The 15,392-nt window shown below is 37.7% G+C and overlaps 1 protein-coding gene across 4 annotated transcripts in view; it reads left to right on the top strand.

The window, feature by feature from the left end:
• CPEB4 (cytoplasmic polyadenylation element binding protein 4) overlaps positions 1 to 15,392 on the top strand; it is a 60,657-nt gene that overhangs the window by 17,904 nt on the left and 27,361 nt on the right. For 2 of the 4 annotated variants that reach the window (XM_079915356.1, XM_079915357.1), the window contains exon 2: positions 1,706 to 1,787. In XM_079915356.1, coding sequence (XP_079771482.1) covers positions 1,706 to 1,787 — 82 coding nt within the window. Of the gene's footprint in view, positions 1 to 1,705; positions 1,788 to 6,732; positions 8,628 to 15,392 lie in introns of those variants that run through there. The other 2 variants (XM_079915358.1, XM_079915359.1) reach the window with 2 other exon arrangements.

Below are 15,392 nucleotides of genomic sequence, written 5' to 3' on the forward strand. Positions count from 1 at the left end.
AAGAGTTTTTCCTTTTTGTGAACACTAACCTAAGAAATTCTCGTTCTGGCCACCTGTCCTCCTGCCTCTCTATGGACCGTATTGAGAAGATGAGGACAATGAGGAAAGGATCAGGAGGAAAAGTGGGAAAGATATTCTGGAAGAGCCATACCAGTTTGGAGCCGAAGAGCATGTTAAGGCATCTGCTCCCCTCCCATCTTCATCCCCCACCACCCCGGGGAAAAAAACCTGTAATGCTCTCTACTTTAAATATGGATTATATCCCAGTGTAACTGCCCTTGGACCCCTCAGGTTGCAGAAGTAAAAAAAAAAGTTTGTATCCTAAAACAATTCAGTGAATATTACTGGATATCTGTGTGGTGGGTGGGGTCAGGTGGGGTGGTCCCTATTTCATGGAAGGATAATAATAGTACAGGGTGAGTAGTGTTATGGAAGGCCAAAGGAGAAATGTCAGGATGATCAAAAGGACTACTTTTGCCCTATCAACCTTAAAGTTCTAGAGAAGCTGGAAGGTGGAAAAGTGAGATCCCAACAAGCGTGGAAAAAAAAATAAGGGATAAAATGAGGCGAATCCTTTTAAAAAGCCAAAGCTTTGAGTTAAAAAGTAATGAGAGAGGGCTTCCCTGGTGGTGCAGTGGTTGAGAGTCCGCCTGCCGATGCAGGGGACCTGGGTTCATGCCCCGGTCCGGGAAGATCCCACATGCCACGGAGCGGCTGGGCCCGTGAGCCATGGCCGCTGAGCGTGCACGCCCGGAGCCTGTGCTCTGCAATGGGAGAGGCCACAACAGTGAGAGGCCCGCGTACCGCCAAAAAAAAAAAAAAGTAATGAGAGAGAAAATGTAATAAAGAGGGCTTTGGAAACCTCCTTTTCTTTAATACCCTTGCTGTGGTCTTTATATGTGTTAATGTGTTTATTTATTCTTAAGGTGGGTCAGAAACATGTATTACTTCTTCTCCTTCAGTATTTAACTTGAAAACTTTTTCATCTGCTTTTCACTGTCAAGTTAAACTTTAATTTTAGTTATCTCTAGTACTTTTTGTCCTGAAGAATGCCCCAGCAGTTGGGGTGGTTGTATATTTTCAGATTCCTCACCCACTCATGAAGTGCATTTCGTTAAGCCGGGGTTTAGACCAGCAGTGTTCTCCACACCCTGTCTTTCCTTTAATGGCAGAAAAATCAAGAATACTTTGCACATACTTGCACAAGAATACTTTGTAAGACCACTTAGTGGTCTTACAGACATTTGATGATTATTTTCAGATCTTGGCTTATAAGTAAATATAGCTATTCTGAATAGCACATGTAGATGCCACCTTAGTAGATTACTGCTGGAGCAAGTTTGGGAAGCTTTGCCACAGGACTGCAATCTTAAGTGACAGAGAAAGATTATGAATTCTATTTTTACATTTATTTAATATTCTTAATCATATGAAAATTAGTTTGTTTTTGCTTTGTTCATGAAAGTTATGCTTTTATTGAAATTATTATTAGAAATCAAATCAATCTTTGCTGAGCCCTGGGTACCTAACTTTTGTGGTTTTGGTGTTTTGGAAGTGTTAAAAATAAAATGTAGTAATAATGTGCCTTATACAGAGAGGGAGGAAAATTGCCACTTTTTGATGTGTCCCATCAAATACAGCTTATTATCCTCTTTTATAATTAAATGCTGTCTTAAAAGTGGTTTGTGGCTGTTTGTGTTTACAGGATCGTCCCAGGACTTTTGACATGCACTCACTGGAGAGTTCACTCATTGACATAATGAGAGCTGAAAATGATTCGATTAAAGGTAATTTTCCAAATGTAACTATTTGATTTTAGTAAATAGTTTAAAATGTGTATTATCTGTGTAACATGATGAGCAATATGGCAAATATTATAGATTCATATTTTATATCCAGTCAGTTCCATCAATTTTATACATGTACCTCTTTTTGTTCAAAAACAAACATTTTATGCACATCCGCTGTAAGCCCTTCACAATACCAATTAAGGGAACTACCTACAAGAGTTATTGCTAAGGGAGGGCAGTTAACTGGAAAGATGGGAACCATACTCCTAATTTTTTTTTTTTTTATCTCTCAGGCAAAACCTGCTAAGTGCCGCAAAACCTTTATGTCTGTTCACCAATGACAGTGCCTATACACTAGGAAGAGTTCAAATGTTGATAGATTTTTTGGCCTAGTTTCATGTTTTTTAAAATGGCCAACAGTTTCAAAGTTAAAATGAAGCTTTGTAGTTCTTGAAATACTTTTTCTGTATTATGTTAAAAAAAAATAGTGCTATTCCCACTTGGATTCTGGTCTCAATTCTTTTACCCTGAATAAGATATTGCAGTTTGACTAGGCCTCAATTCCTTCATCTTTAATAGGGGACTTAGAACCACTCTTATGGTAAGGGACTTAATAATGGGGAGCTTTAAAAATACAGGTGCCTGGACCCCATCCCAAGTGTGGGGTGGGGCTTATGATATTTTTTAGTGTCTCACGTGATGTTCCTGTGTAGCCAGAGTTGAGAATGAGCAGATTAGATGTTCTCTAAGGGCCATTCTAGCTCTGATTTTGTGAAAACTACCCCACAAAATAAAATATTTTTCTGCAAAACATCTCGTTTTACTAGACTGAAGAGTTTATTTATTTATTTTTTAAAGACATTTGGGTTGTTTGATATATTTGGTCCTGTCACAAGTTGTTTGTTTGTTCGCTCATTCATTCATTCATTCATTCATCCAATGTTTCTGAGCCTGCTTTGTGCCAACACAGCTTTGTGCTGGGATCAAAGGTGGCAAAGAGCCTGTGACTTCAAGTGGTAACCAGCTTGGCCTAGTTTTCCTTTGAGTTTGGTTTATCATATTACTGATGCAGTAAAACTATTTTTCAGCAAACCTATAACAATAAATTTTTTTATGAGGAATTTTTTTGAGGTCTGGAGAAATGAAAAATAATATGTGAAAAAATGTGTCCATCTGATGAACTAACTTTGAAGTGGGATTATTTTGAAGGGCTTGACTGAATTCCTCAGGGAATTCTGATGGCCTGTAATCTGATTGCATACTTTGTTTCTGAGGAAAGAGGTCTCTCAGAATTGGCTTTTTTTTTGGTCACTTCTTAGCATTCTGACTTTGGCTAGTCCTTCAGCCTCTTCGAACCTTTGTTTTCCCATCAGAAAAATTAGGAGAGTCTAAGGCCCTGTCTAGCACCAGAAAAACTGCACACTTCAAAATAAAGTAGCTAAAGGAGAAATCTGAGTAGTCTGTGAATTATACAGTCTCACTTTCCTGGTTTTGTACTATAGTTATGTAAGATGTTCCCAGTTGAGAACACTGGAAAAAGGGTACACAGAATCTCTCTGTACTACTCTTTGTAACTTGATGTGAATCTATGATTGTTTCAGAATTAAAAGTTAAGTACAGAAAAAGTTTCTAAAGGACACTTTTTTTCCTTAATTGATTTCCTCAGCAACTTTTTTTTTTTGAGAGCCTCTTCTCTTATGTACTAGATAATAGGGATAATAATTAGAACTCATTTTCATGATAAGTACCTATGTCTTTTATCAGAGAAAACAGTTTACAAATGGCAGCAGTATAAACACTTTATTATGTGATGCTTCTAAGAAGTAAGCTTCTAACTAGTATTTATGTAAGAGTTTGCACACATTATTCTAATAGGATTAACAACATTTCCTTGGTTTATCGGATACAGTGAGGACAACTCAGGTTTATTTTTTCTTCTAGTTTGCTAAGTGGCTCATTGTGTAAACTTCTGCCTTTATTCTATATTCCCTTTTAAATTTATTCTTACCACTTTTTACCTAAATTAGGTTTCTTTAGGCTGATTCTGTAAAGTTAATTAAAAGTTAAGTCTGGTGACAAAAAATTAACTGATTGACCTAACGTGGGAACACAAATGTTTTGTGAAATTATGACATAAAAGAGGAAGTGTGGCATGATGGAAAGACCATGGGTCTTGCAGTCACATAGACCTGGATTTAAATTGCCATTCTGGGTCTCCCCTGGTGGCGCAGTGGTTGAGAGTCTGCCTGCCGATGCAGGGGACGCGGGTTCGTGCCCCGGTCCGGGAGGATCCCACGTGCCGCGGAGCGGCTGGGCCCGTGAGCCATGGCCACTGAGCCTGCACGTCCGGAGCCTGTGCTCCGCAACAGGAAAGGCCACAACAGTGAGAGGCCCGCGTACCATAAAAAAAAAATAAAAAAATAAATTGCCATTCTGCCACTATAGTCTTGTGGTAGTTATGAGGATTAAATGATATCATGTGTCTATAAAATACAGCATACTGCCAGTTCATTGAGAAGACACTCAATAAATGGTATCGAGTATTACTAAACATCTATTAAGTTCTGTTTTCATGCTTATCAAATGAGAAAACCGGTTTCAGTATGAGTGCCAAGGAGACTTAAGCATATTAAATGAACTTTGTGTATTTTTTCCTTCTAAGAGAAGTAAGGAATTCACAGATGAGTTCATGGTCCTAAAATGCCAGACTGCAGTTATGCTTGATTTTTTTTTTTTTTAAACCAAGATGATGAACTTTATACCATTGTAGTCTATCGCAATGCAGTTTTGCTCAGGGGAATACTTTATTTCTTGTCAAACTCGCCTCTGATTTAGATAGCTATTTTAGGAAAACTGTGTTTGATTTTAACAGTGGTTCTATTGTGAAATTTTGTTTAAAGGTGATAATAAAAGCTGAATATCTTTAAAAAATCTAACACATTGTCCTTTTAAAGTAAGTATATAAAACTGCCTGTCCATTTTGAAAATGAATAAATAGCCTCTTCATGTGCTCTGCTTCCTTAGAAACAGATAAAACAGAAAATGGGCATTATTTCTATGAGACTAGTATAGAATAATATGCCTTTCAAAAAATTAATTTGAAAATTGTTTTTAAAAAACTATCATATGGAGGCAGGTTTTATATTTGGGTTAGTTTTATCTTAAAAATAACTATAAAATATATTATGAATGACTTCATTTATTTATTATTGTTGTTGTTTTCATTTATTTTTATTTTCATTTGCAATTCCTCATAGATATGTCGTTTGTGTGTATGTGTTTAAATAATGAAGCCTAAAATTGATACAAGACCTGTCAATTGAATGAAGTCGTTAAGGCTGTATTATTTATTTAAATTAAAAAAAAAGAAACCCCAAATTGAATTTGCCTTTTCCTTTTGGGAAAAAAGAAAAAAATCTCCCTTAATGAAGTGGGTTTAAAATTTTATTTTATTTTTGCCATCAACAGACAAGATGTTAATATGCCTAGGAACTTTCAAATATAATTTTTGAGTTTATCTTTTATGAATATGCTGTTGATTCCAGTTGGCTTGTTTAGCAACCTTTTTTTTTAAAGAAATGTGCAAATAAATAGCCTTCATTTCATAATTTATATATATATATATTTACAGTTCATTTAAAAATAGTTTTTATAAGAATTTTAAGGCTACTGTCATTTTCTCCATGTACAGAGGTTTACTTCTTGGAGAAGAAAAGGGTCCTCCCTCTGCCTTATCTCCATGTCCTTTCACTGATCAGCTGGCATGTCTGTATGTAGTATTTTTATCCACGAAATTATGTACTGCCTTCTCCATAACTAACACCAGTGACAGTCTGTAGCACTTCTTCCCCAGAGAACAATTTCATTTTCCTCACTGCACACCCAGTCTTACGAGCTAAGAGCCTGCTCTGTAGACTAATTTTTGAATTTTGATCTCTGAGATGGCAGCTTGTGCATTGCTACTATAATTATTAGGCTTATCAAGTATTTTCTTCACCTGGACAGGAAAATCTTTTACTATTGTAGATGCTGAGATGATTATTTGGGAAGTATTGTATCTTACTGTTATTTATGTTTTTTCCTGCCTGTGAAATTGCTACTTATTGTTTAGAAATGGAGCAGCATGAAATCGATTAAAAACACGTGCGAGTGCATCTGTTTTCAGCCCTTATGAAGCATAGTTTGGACACAGTGAAATAAAGATTCATGAAGTGGTATTACATTCAGTGTACAGTAGGAGAAACCTCTAAAAATTAAGGAGACTTCTTAAATTTTCTTTCCTGTATGTGAAGGGAATAAAGGAATATATGTATAAACCAAGAAGCAGTAGTTCATGGAATGGAAGCAGAGGGAGACAGCACTGGAATAAAGAGACAAAAACGAGTATTTGAAAATTATCAGATGTCAGAGTAGAACAATTCAGAGTTTCATAGTAGTGGTTGAGTGTTTTAAATCATATATATGAAAACAATTTAATATCCAGTTTGCTTCATTTCACTAGAAAGCCAAATGAGACAGCAAAATTACTGAGAGAACAAAGGCAATCTGTAAATTGTCAAAACATTATATAGTTCTTCAGATATTAATTAACTAAATTATGAATCAGAATATCATTTTATTTTTCCTCAGAATACTGTGAAATTAGAGTCTTCCACTCTTCATATTGTTATAGGAAGTATCTTGCTTCCAGTTTTTGGAAGGGGAAGCTCAGCATATCTACCCCAGTCCCTCTGAGTTTCAGGCATTTTAAATACTTAATTTGCATGTGGGCAATGATGATTGCATTCAGAAATGCAAGTTGTTTAAAGTGCCAGTCTTTTACATATTCCCGTTGTGCCCGAGAAACCTATTGCATATGTCAGTCAAGTAAGTAGTGGGAGTGTGTTAGACCTTACTGCCTCACTTGCCTCATGCATTAATTTAATAAGAACTTATTTTAAGAGCTGGACCTACTCCAAAAATGCTATGCATTTAATTCCAGACTGCTGAAGGTACTGTGACCTTGCATTTTAAAATACTTCTGAGATTTTTTTTTCCTTATCTACACATTAAATTAGGGGCCCTCTCCAAACTATTTTTCATGGCTGTGAATTTGTTTGAAACAAATGCTTCAGCGAGTGGGCAAGTGATGATTCCATCTGTGCCTCTTTTCTTTGCTGCTAAGCAGAACCATTTATAATAATCTCTAGAAGAAAATCATGAAACTCAGTTGAAAGTTTAGTACACAAAGCCAGTTTTGTTAATTTTCTATAAGATTTTTTATGTCACTGTGGGAGAGAGTGACTGTTGGGATAATTATTTAAATTCTATATCTTTACAGTAGGGGAAGGAATAAAGTTAGTGCTGCTTTAAAAAGATATCATAAATAATAACCAGAAAACCTTAAATTTTCCTTCGATCCACAATTGTTTTAATATTCCTATACTCCAAATTGCAGTCACTTAGCTCAGTATTTTCAAGAACAGATGTTGTATACCGATACAGATGTTTTGAACAGATATTGTATACTGACTTTGTGTACACTGAGATAGCTCTGGAAACCTTCCATGAGAATTGCTGACAATAGGACTAAATTTAATATCATTCAGTTATAAATCTGAGTTTCAGAGTAAATACAGTTCTAAAAAATGAAAGGGACTTTTACCGAATAAGTTCTGTTGCTGTAATATTATTTAAATGATTTATTTGAAATAGTTGTGGGGAGATGTAATCTCTTACAGTATTTAACCTTTTCCTATTTAAATCAGTTTGCCTGTGGCAATTTGAGGAGAGACAACTATGCACTGCTCTGCACCCTACTCCCCAGTCACCTTTTTAAAGGATTAGATGGATGTTTTTCTTCAAGGGATATTTAATGGGCCATGATACAAAGTACCATAAGGAAGACACGGATAAAGCAAAACGGCTAAATTTTACTTGGATTCATAATCAAATTTCTCCTTCTTAACAAATTACCATTATGTGGTATCAAATGTCTTCTGGTGAATTGGGGGATCTTTAAATATTACAAGTGTTGAAGATTCAGAGTCTTCCAGGCAGCAGCCCTGCAAACCTGGCTGGAGCCTTCCTGAACTCGGCTGGTTCTTTCTTGCTCTGCTTGGGTGATACCAAGTAATTCAAAGCAGCATAGCAGGGGAGTGGCTGCAGTCTCTGGGGAGCAGAAAATTGCCTTACGCCTAGAAGCTTCATGAGTAATGGAGTAAGGCACACAGCAAAGAATACAGTTCATAAACGTGGCTACAGTTGAACTTCGCGTGTGGCTATTAGAAGTGAGGTGGTTTCCTCTCCTTCCCCACTCTCCCTTTCCTGACTGCTGAAATGGAACATCCTAAACATTCTTTCTCTTTTGCTTGACTTAGTTGTGCCGTAGGATGGGACCTGGGCTTCTGTGTTGAGGTAACTTCCTTTGTGAGGAAGAAGGGGGCAAAGTGGTGGGGCATGATTTTCTGTGTATTACTGGTGCAGGGTGTATTCGTAATTCGGACCCACTGTCTCCTTTTCGGTTTACTGTTGGTCAGGATTTTTCTGATTCCTCACAGCACAGTGCAGGCAGAGTTTACAGAGGTGTCAGTTTCAAACTGTGTGACTATACTTTTCCACGTTGAGGATTGCTGTTGTTTTGTTTTATTTTGTTTTAAATTTTTCAAGGGGAGGAGGGGAAAGGGCAATGCCTGGGAGGACAAAATGTGATGTTTGTGAACACGGATGTGCTCGTAGCCTTGGATTGAAGTCTTCCTTACTCTAGGCTCTGAAGTGAAACCAACTTGGTTCATACTAAATGCTCCTGTGCCTTGGCCAGATCCTCATCTGCCTGATTTTTTTATATAATATGTACTGGTAAGTACAAAGTAGTGATCCTCTGTCCTCTGCCCTCCATGTGTTTGTGATAGAATATTGACCCTTGTTCTTATTTGTTCCGAAAATCATGCGAGCAGTTGTCACAAAGGGGGAATTTATCGTATGTCATCGGTGATGGGGGCCCATAATTACTCAAGCAGTCCCTTATCTTAATCCTGAACATTGAGCACAGAGAGTCTTGAGCCCAGGAAAACTGAGTAGGTATCTTAAAACATTGTTTCAACTCTGCTTTTACCTGGGTGAGAGATGAGGGTAAAGGGGGGCAGAGGGGAAAATGACAGTAAACTTTTTATGTTATTAGAAGGTTGAAGAGCCTAACGATTTCTTTCAAAGGTGCTTTTAGCTCATTAACTTTTTTTTTTTCCTTTACAACTGTATTAAGGCTCACGTACTTTATGGCTGTTGTAACTTGATTTTGTTAGACTCACATTCAGGGCAGGGATTGGTAAAGGAATAAACTATATGTGACAGTTAACACTTAGAAATACCAAATCAAAAAACAAGCAGCAGTCAGGTAGCAAATTAGTGAGTGCTTTTGAGTGTGATCTTGTACATTTTCACACTAAGTACTGTGTACAGCTTAGTAAGTATAGATATTACCATGTGGACAGACAAAAATATTTTCCATTCAGAAATAAAATCTGAATAAATTCAAGTAGTAAGGTTTTCAGATTTTGTCAGCAGTTTGTCAGTGTCAAATATTAGGGACCTCCCTACCGTGTGAAAAAGTAGAAGGAGGTCCAGAACATTTATAGAGATCCGTTTTGTTCATGCACCATGTCCAAATTAATAATATATTGTACCTTTTGATAGTGTCACTTATTATTTTTCTGTTTTTTCCTTCTATATTATAAAATTCTGTAGAGAGGTGACTTGCTGTTTCATTTCCTGACAGCTACTAGGACAGCCCTATATGCTAATAATCTGCATAATGAAAGCCCTTTTGATTATGGAGTAAATACAATGGTGAGTTGTCTGTGAAGGTCTTAAGACTTTCTTTAATCCTGTTATATAATCCTGGAATATGTTATTTGCTGACTTTAAGGGAGTGGAAGCAATGCCACCTGATTCATAGCTGTCATAAAAATATGCAAGATTCTCTTTGCATTCAATTTAACAACAGGAAGCAGAATAGTTGCACAATTGTGCCACAAAATTATTTCTTCCTGACAGGCATGGAATTTCTACCTGAATATTGTAGGCAGTTGATTTACTTAGCAGCTGTGTATACCTGATTTGTGAATTTCTTTATTCACTACTCCTTAGTTTTTTCCCCTCATGTTGCCACTATCCTCATTACCTAAGTTACAGGAGGGAAAAGAGAAAAAACTTGATGCATTTGTTGCTGTTCAGCAGTAAAAATTTGCAAAAGGAATACCTTTTAGCTAGTTTTAAACTAGTTACTACTTTTCAAATCAGATATGGAGATGGCTAGGCTGCCTCTGGGCTTCATTATCTTGTCTGATAGACCGAGTCTGAATTCAGTCCCACACTAGCACACTCTGTTCTAAAAGCAAGGCTTTGTTTTATTCTGGGTATTACCTGGTAACCAGTCAATTAAGAACATTAGTGGAATTCCGAAGGGAGAGCAGTTCCATAATCTCTTCGGAATCCAACTGGGCTGATGCCAGTTGTTATGCATTGGGAAGAGAAGGAGGAATCAACCAATTAGAGGACCCTTTTTTAATTCTTGAGAAACCAGCACTAAAGTGCAGATCTTCATTCTGAAGAGCAGCCATGAGTAATTAGTGTTAATTAGTATAAAGAATCTAAAAAAGTCTAACTTCTACTGGCTATAGTATTCCAAATAATAAATGTCTGGCATGGTTAATTAAATGGAGATATTTAAATTGGCCACTTGATCTCTTTATTGTAAAAGATCAGAAGTTGTTAGCTTATAATAGACTTTCCCAAATTGTTAGAAATAAAGAGAAGCATTTAGGAGTGTATTAAGACCTGGTTTTGCCATTAACAGTTACATGGCTTAAGTCAGTCACTTCCCTCTAGATCCTGGTTTCTCTCCCTGCAGGAGGAAATGGAGGGATTGAATTTAGTGATCTTTAAGTTGCTATCAGCAATTCCACGCAGTCTCTCTGGCATGGTATTTCTCAGTGACAAAGTTGAAGGTTTTTATAGTTGAATGACTGAAAGTATCATGGATTTCATGTGAGTTGGGGTGTGGCAGCATTTAATATTGAGTAGCTTGTAAGAAGGGATAGAACCAGAAATCAATCAAATTTATTCAGTTGAGTGAAGGCTTTGTTTCTAGACTGCATTTTTTCTTTTTGAGATAGGCCCAAAAATACTATGTCAAGGAAGCAGTTGTTTAAACTTGGCTTGATATAATGTTTCTGTTCTCAATTTGTGGACCACGGGCCTCTTCAGCCATGGGAATTACTTGATGGGGTCTAGGAACCTATTAGAACCAAGCATTCTAGTTAGATGATAGATTTGTCATGTATGTGTTGCATGATTATCTTCCAAAAGCACATGGATGCTGATGTAATACAATGAAAATATATTTAAAGGTGTTGCTGAATTCCTAGTAGCCTTTTATTATTAAGGGTTTTTGTTGTGGTTGTTTTACTTGTAGTATCCACTGGCGTGGGGCTTGAGGGCTTCAGCTGATATGGTGGGGAGCCTCTCTGAAATATTTTGATTGAAGTAGGTCTTAATAATCATGGAAGGTTATGAAACACTGCTGTAGAGAACTTCTCTAGTTGTTCCGCTTTAAACTCCTACCATTAGAATGTCCCCCATTACCAAAAAAGAACATAACAAAAAAAGGAATTTAATAGAGGAAATAGTGGGGACGAGGACAAAGAGGAGTGAGGAGGAGTCGCTTACCTTATCCTAGATTATCATCTCCACCAAGTAGCATTTTGGAATGTTGTCTCTGGCATCTGAAGCCATCTTATTGCCTTTTGAGGCATGTCTAGGAGTGTGGACTTGTCAGGCTACATCTGGCACAGTGCCAGGGGGCAGGGGGAGCCCTGTGACAGGAGGGGTGCACCCTGGAGTGGAGTAACATGGTAGCCCTTGTTAGGAGGGGGAGATGGCTTTCTTCAACCACATGGTTTGGAAGTACCTTACATTTTAGCTTCTGCTTGTATTCCAGCTCCACACACATTTGAGTGTATTCCGTGTCCCGAGTAGTAGTAGACCACAGGACACATTTGATGCTGAGCTACATATTTCTTTTTTGAGGTGGACCTGGACATTCTGTATAGGAAACAGTGTTAACAACCAGTTTCAAGTGAAAGGGCAGTTACTTCTGATACCATTTCTCTGGCTTTTATTCTTTGCCACTTCTGAGAATTATCTCTAATTTAAATCCTTATAATAACCTTCCATGTGAGTTTTGCGATCTCCAATATACGGTTGCAGAAACTGCAGCTCAGAGAGATACAACCGCTTTTGTAAAGTCACTCGACTAACTGGTGCCTAGAGAATCAAGATAGGAACACATAGCCTCTGACTTCTGGCTCAGTAGCTTAGGTATTTATTGTGTAGCATTTGTGAGGGAAACAAACATTAAAAAAGTTTGTCTTAGTATACTTTAGACAGAGAGCAGGCATTCAGGTTTCTTAATTTCTCTGTAGGAGACTGGGGACAGAATTTAAAATCTGTATTTTATCATAATCTTCTGTAAAAGATTCAGATCTCACACCTGCTGATTTCTTATTGAAGGGTGCCTCTTGGAGGGTGGAGGTCAAAATAGAATCACTGAGGGAACTTTTCCAAGCTGGCTTATTCTTTTCGCTGATTCTGATTCACAGGTCTGTCATGAGACTTAAGCATATGTGTTCTGGAAGTGATTCAGATAGACTCTCTCCCTCCTCAACCTCAGCCTCACTCTACTTTGAGAACCACTTTAGATATGTATGTAAAGTCTGAAGCTGTGGGAGGCTGTTCTTAAAACAAATAAATATCAAGCACTGTTTCAGGCTGTTGGGATATATCAGGAAATAAAAACTAAGACTCTTGGCCTCATGCAACTTATTCTCCAAATAATTCGCAGTTATCTTTGAACAGCCTGTTTTTTAGTTTTGAGGGCTAATTAATACGAGGAAGACTCAGTGCCTTTAGTATTGATAAAGGAAAATAAGAACTGGCCTTTTGAGACAACAAAAGATGAAATCAGATTAGGCATGAAATCCAAGTGCATTCTTCATGAAGGTTCAATAAAGTCATCAGAATTTATATTAAGTAAGTGATTAGGGTTGATGATATGTATGCAGAAAGCCAACTACTGACTTTGCTGATGGCTTTTTGGGGTTTGCACTTAAGTAACCAGTGTTAAGAATGGCTTATTTCATCTCTAAAGTTCTCAATCATTTGCAAGTAACTTAGTTTATAGTACCTAGGGATTTCCTAAGTTTGTCTTGGTCTTCTTCATGTCAGTACAGAGAGCCATTGCTCAACATCATCTTTACCTTCTGGCCACTTCTACAATTATTTATTTTTATTCACTGGTTCTTTTAAAATATGTCTCTTATAACACATGCTTCTTTTAATCAACCTTTTTGCAAGGTAGAATTTTAATTTACTGCCTTAGCTTTCTTTCTGGATTATTACAGCTTTTCTACTATCCATTGGTCTGTTTTTCCACTTTTCTTTCCATTATATTATCTTTCTTTTTTTTTTAACTGGCTTTGGCTGGTTTACTGTGGATAAAAACTATGCCTAATTTTTTAAAGCTTAAAATATTGCCATTAATCACTGGTATCATAACATCCTCTTAAGGCAAGTTATCTTGTTGCTCTGTCCTCTAAATGCAGCATCCAGAGTCAGAAGGCCTCTGGCAGGGATAAAAATAGCCTGCCTTCCTGCTTGCTGGTTTGTTGTTAGATTTACTGGCAGTAGGAAATCTTTCAAATTCCTTAATTGGGTCAGCTCTTTGCTAGTGACTCTCTAGACATTCCCTTCTGCCTGAAATTCTTAGATGCTTTTAGATCTTCCATCTTTGCACCTGCCCTGAGTTATAGTCAAAGCAAACCATCTTTTGTTATGAAACCTTCTTTTATTCCGAACCCTTCCTCAATCTGTAGAAACAAATCCCATTGCTTTACTTACCTTAAAGATAGAGGTTCTTTTCTTTTTTTTTTCTTTTGGCCACTATACATTCTGGTTTTCAGCTATCCGATCACAATTGAAAAATTAGATCTGAGCTATTGGTACAGAAGAGATCCTCCTTGGCTTCTGTTAAAAGGAACATTTTTAAGTTCCTTTGAATTTTCACATTTCCTAAAATATTTCTGCTACTTTGCCTGTTTGGCTATCATAAAAGTAAAGAGTTAGGTTTTTTCTCTTCTCTCCCCCAGAGAAGAGTGATATCCTTGTTTGTAACTCAGAACGTTAGCAAACTCTCATTTCTCTGAAGCCAAAAATCCCGCAGATAGCCACTCCCTTCTCCAAGGTTCCAGTTTGGGTCTTATTTGGTTAAGAGGAATCCTTCCTTTCTTTCTCTCACAAGTAGAAAACTGTTGGTTATCTTTGGCTTATAAGTTAGTGACAGAAAAGGAATTAATATTAATTGAGCATATACTCTATACTGGGAGAATTTTCTGGGCTTTCTGCAAAAATTATCTCATGAATTTGTCACATGTAAATAGAAATATCTCTGTTTTACTTCAGAGAAACTGAGTAATTTGACCTAGCTCACAAGATGGGATTGGTCCAACTCTGCACTTTTCACTGGGTGTTTCATTGCAGAGAGACCACCAGCTGCTAGCTTTGTTTTATTCACTTATTCAACAGCTATTTATTGAGTACCTTTCTCTGCTCTAAGCTCTGGGATGCAAGACGTGAAATCTACCCTCAAAGATTTTGTTGCCCTAGACTAGGAACAGAGCTTAGAGATAGGTGATTTAAATATAGCATAGGGCTTCCCTGGTGGCGCAGTGGTTGAGAGTCCGCCTGCCGATGCAGGGGACACGGGTTCGTGCCCTGGTCCGGGAAGATCCCACATGCCGCGGAGCAGCTGGGCCCGTGAGCCATGGCCGCTGAGCCTGCGCGTCTGGAGCCTGTGCTCCGCAGTGGGAGAGGCCACAACAGTGAGAGGCCCGCGTACCGCCAAAAAAAAAAAAAAAAAAAAAAATATATATATATATATATATATATATATATATATATATATAGTATAATAAGTGTAAAGCGTGCTCTATGGAGCCCACAAGGCTGTCTGAACCGGGGAGCCCGTGGCTTGAGGCAGGGACTTTCCATAGGATGTGAGGCCTAAGAAAGAAGCTACCTGGACAGAACGGCGGAGGCTTGAGTGGTGAAATACTGGGGCCAGAGAGAAAGGAAGGCGTTCCAGACAGAGGGAGGGACCCAGAAGTAAAAGTTAATGGGCTCGTAGTTCTGAACGTGCAGAGTACCTCATGTGGGACGGGAAATGGCATTGTGAGAGATGAACCTAGAGAGGTAGGCAAGAGAATTCAAGTATTTTTACAAGCCCCGGTCTTTAAACTGAAAGTCAAATCTGTCCTGGAGAGGGGTTTTGTGTACCCTAAACTGTGTAATTTAAATGGCTCTTTTGGAGGGGGCAAGACTCTCCATCCAGTTGATGTCAGCCCCAGCCAGTGTCTCCTTTGTAGTTTTGAGTGGAAACATCTTTACTGGAAGTCGGTTGTATCACAGATAGGTCAGGGGGTAGAATAAGGTTACTGATTATGATTTGGGGAGTTACTTTTAGGTCATTGGAAGAAATTATTAAAAATGATTATCCTTGTATCATTAAAT

The sequence above is a fragment of the Stenella coeruleoalba genome (assembly GCF_951394435.1).
Source record: "Stenella coeruleoalba genome assembly, chromosome: 3".
NCBI lineage: Eukaryota > Metazoa > Chordata > Mammalia > Artiodactyla > Delphinidae > Stenella > Stenella coeruleoalba.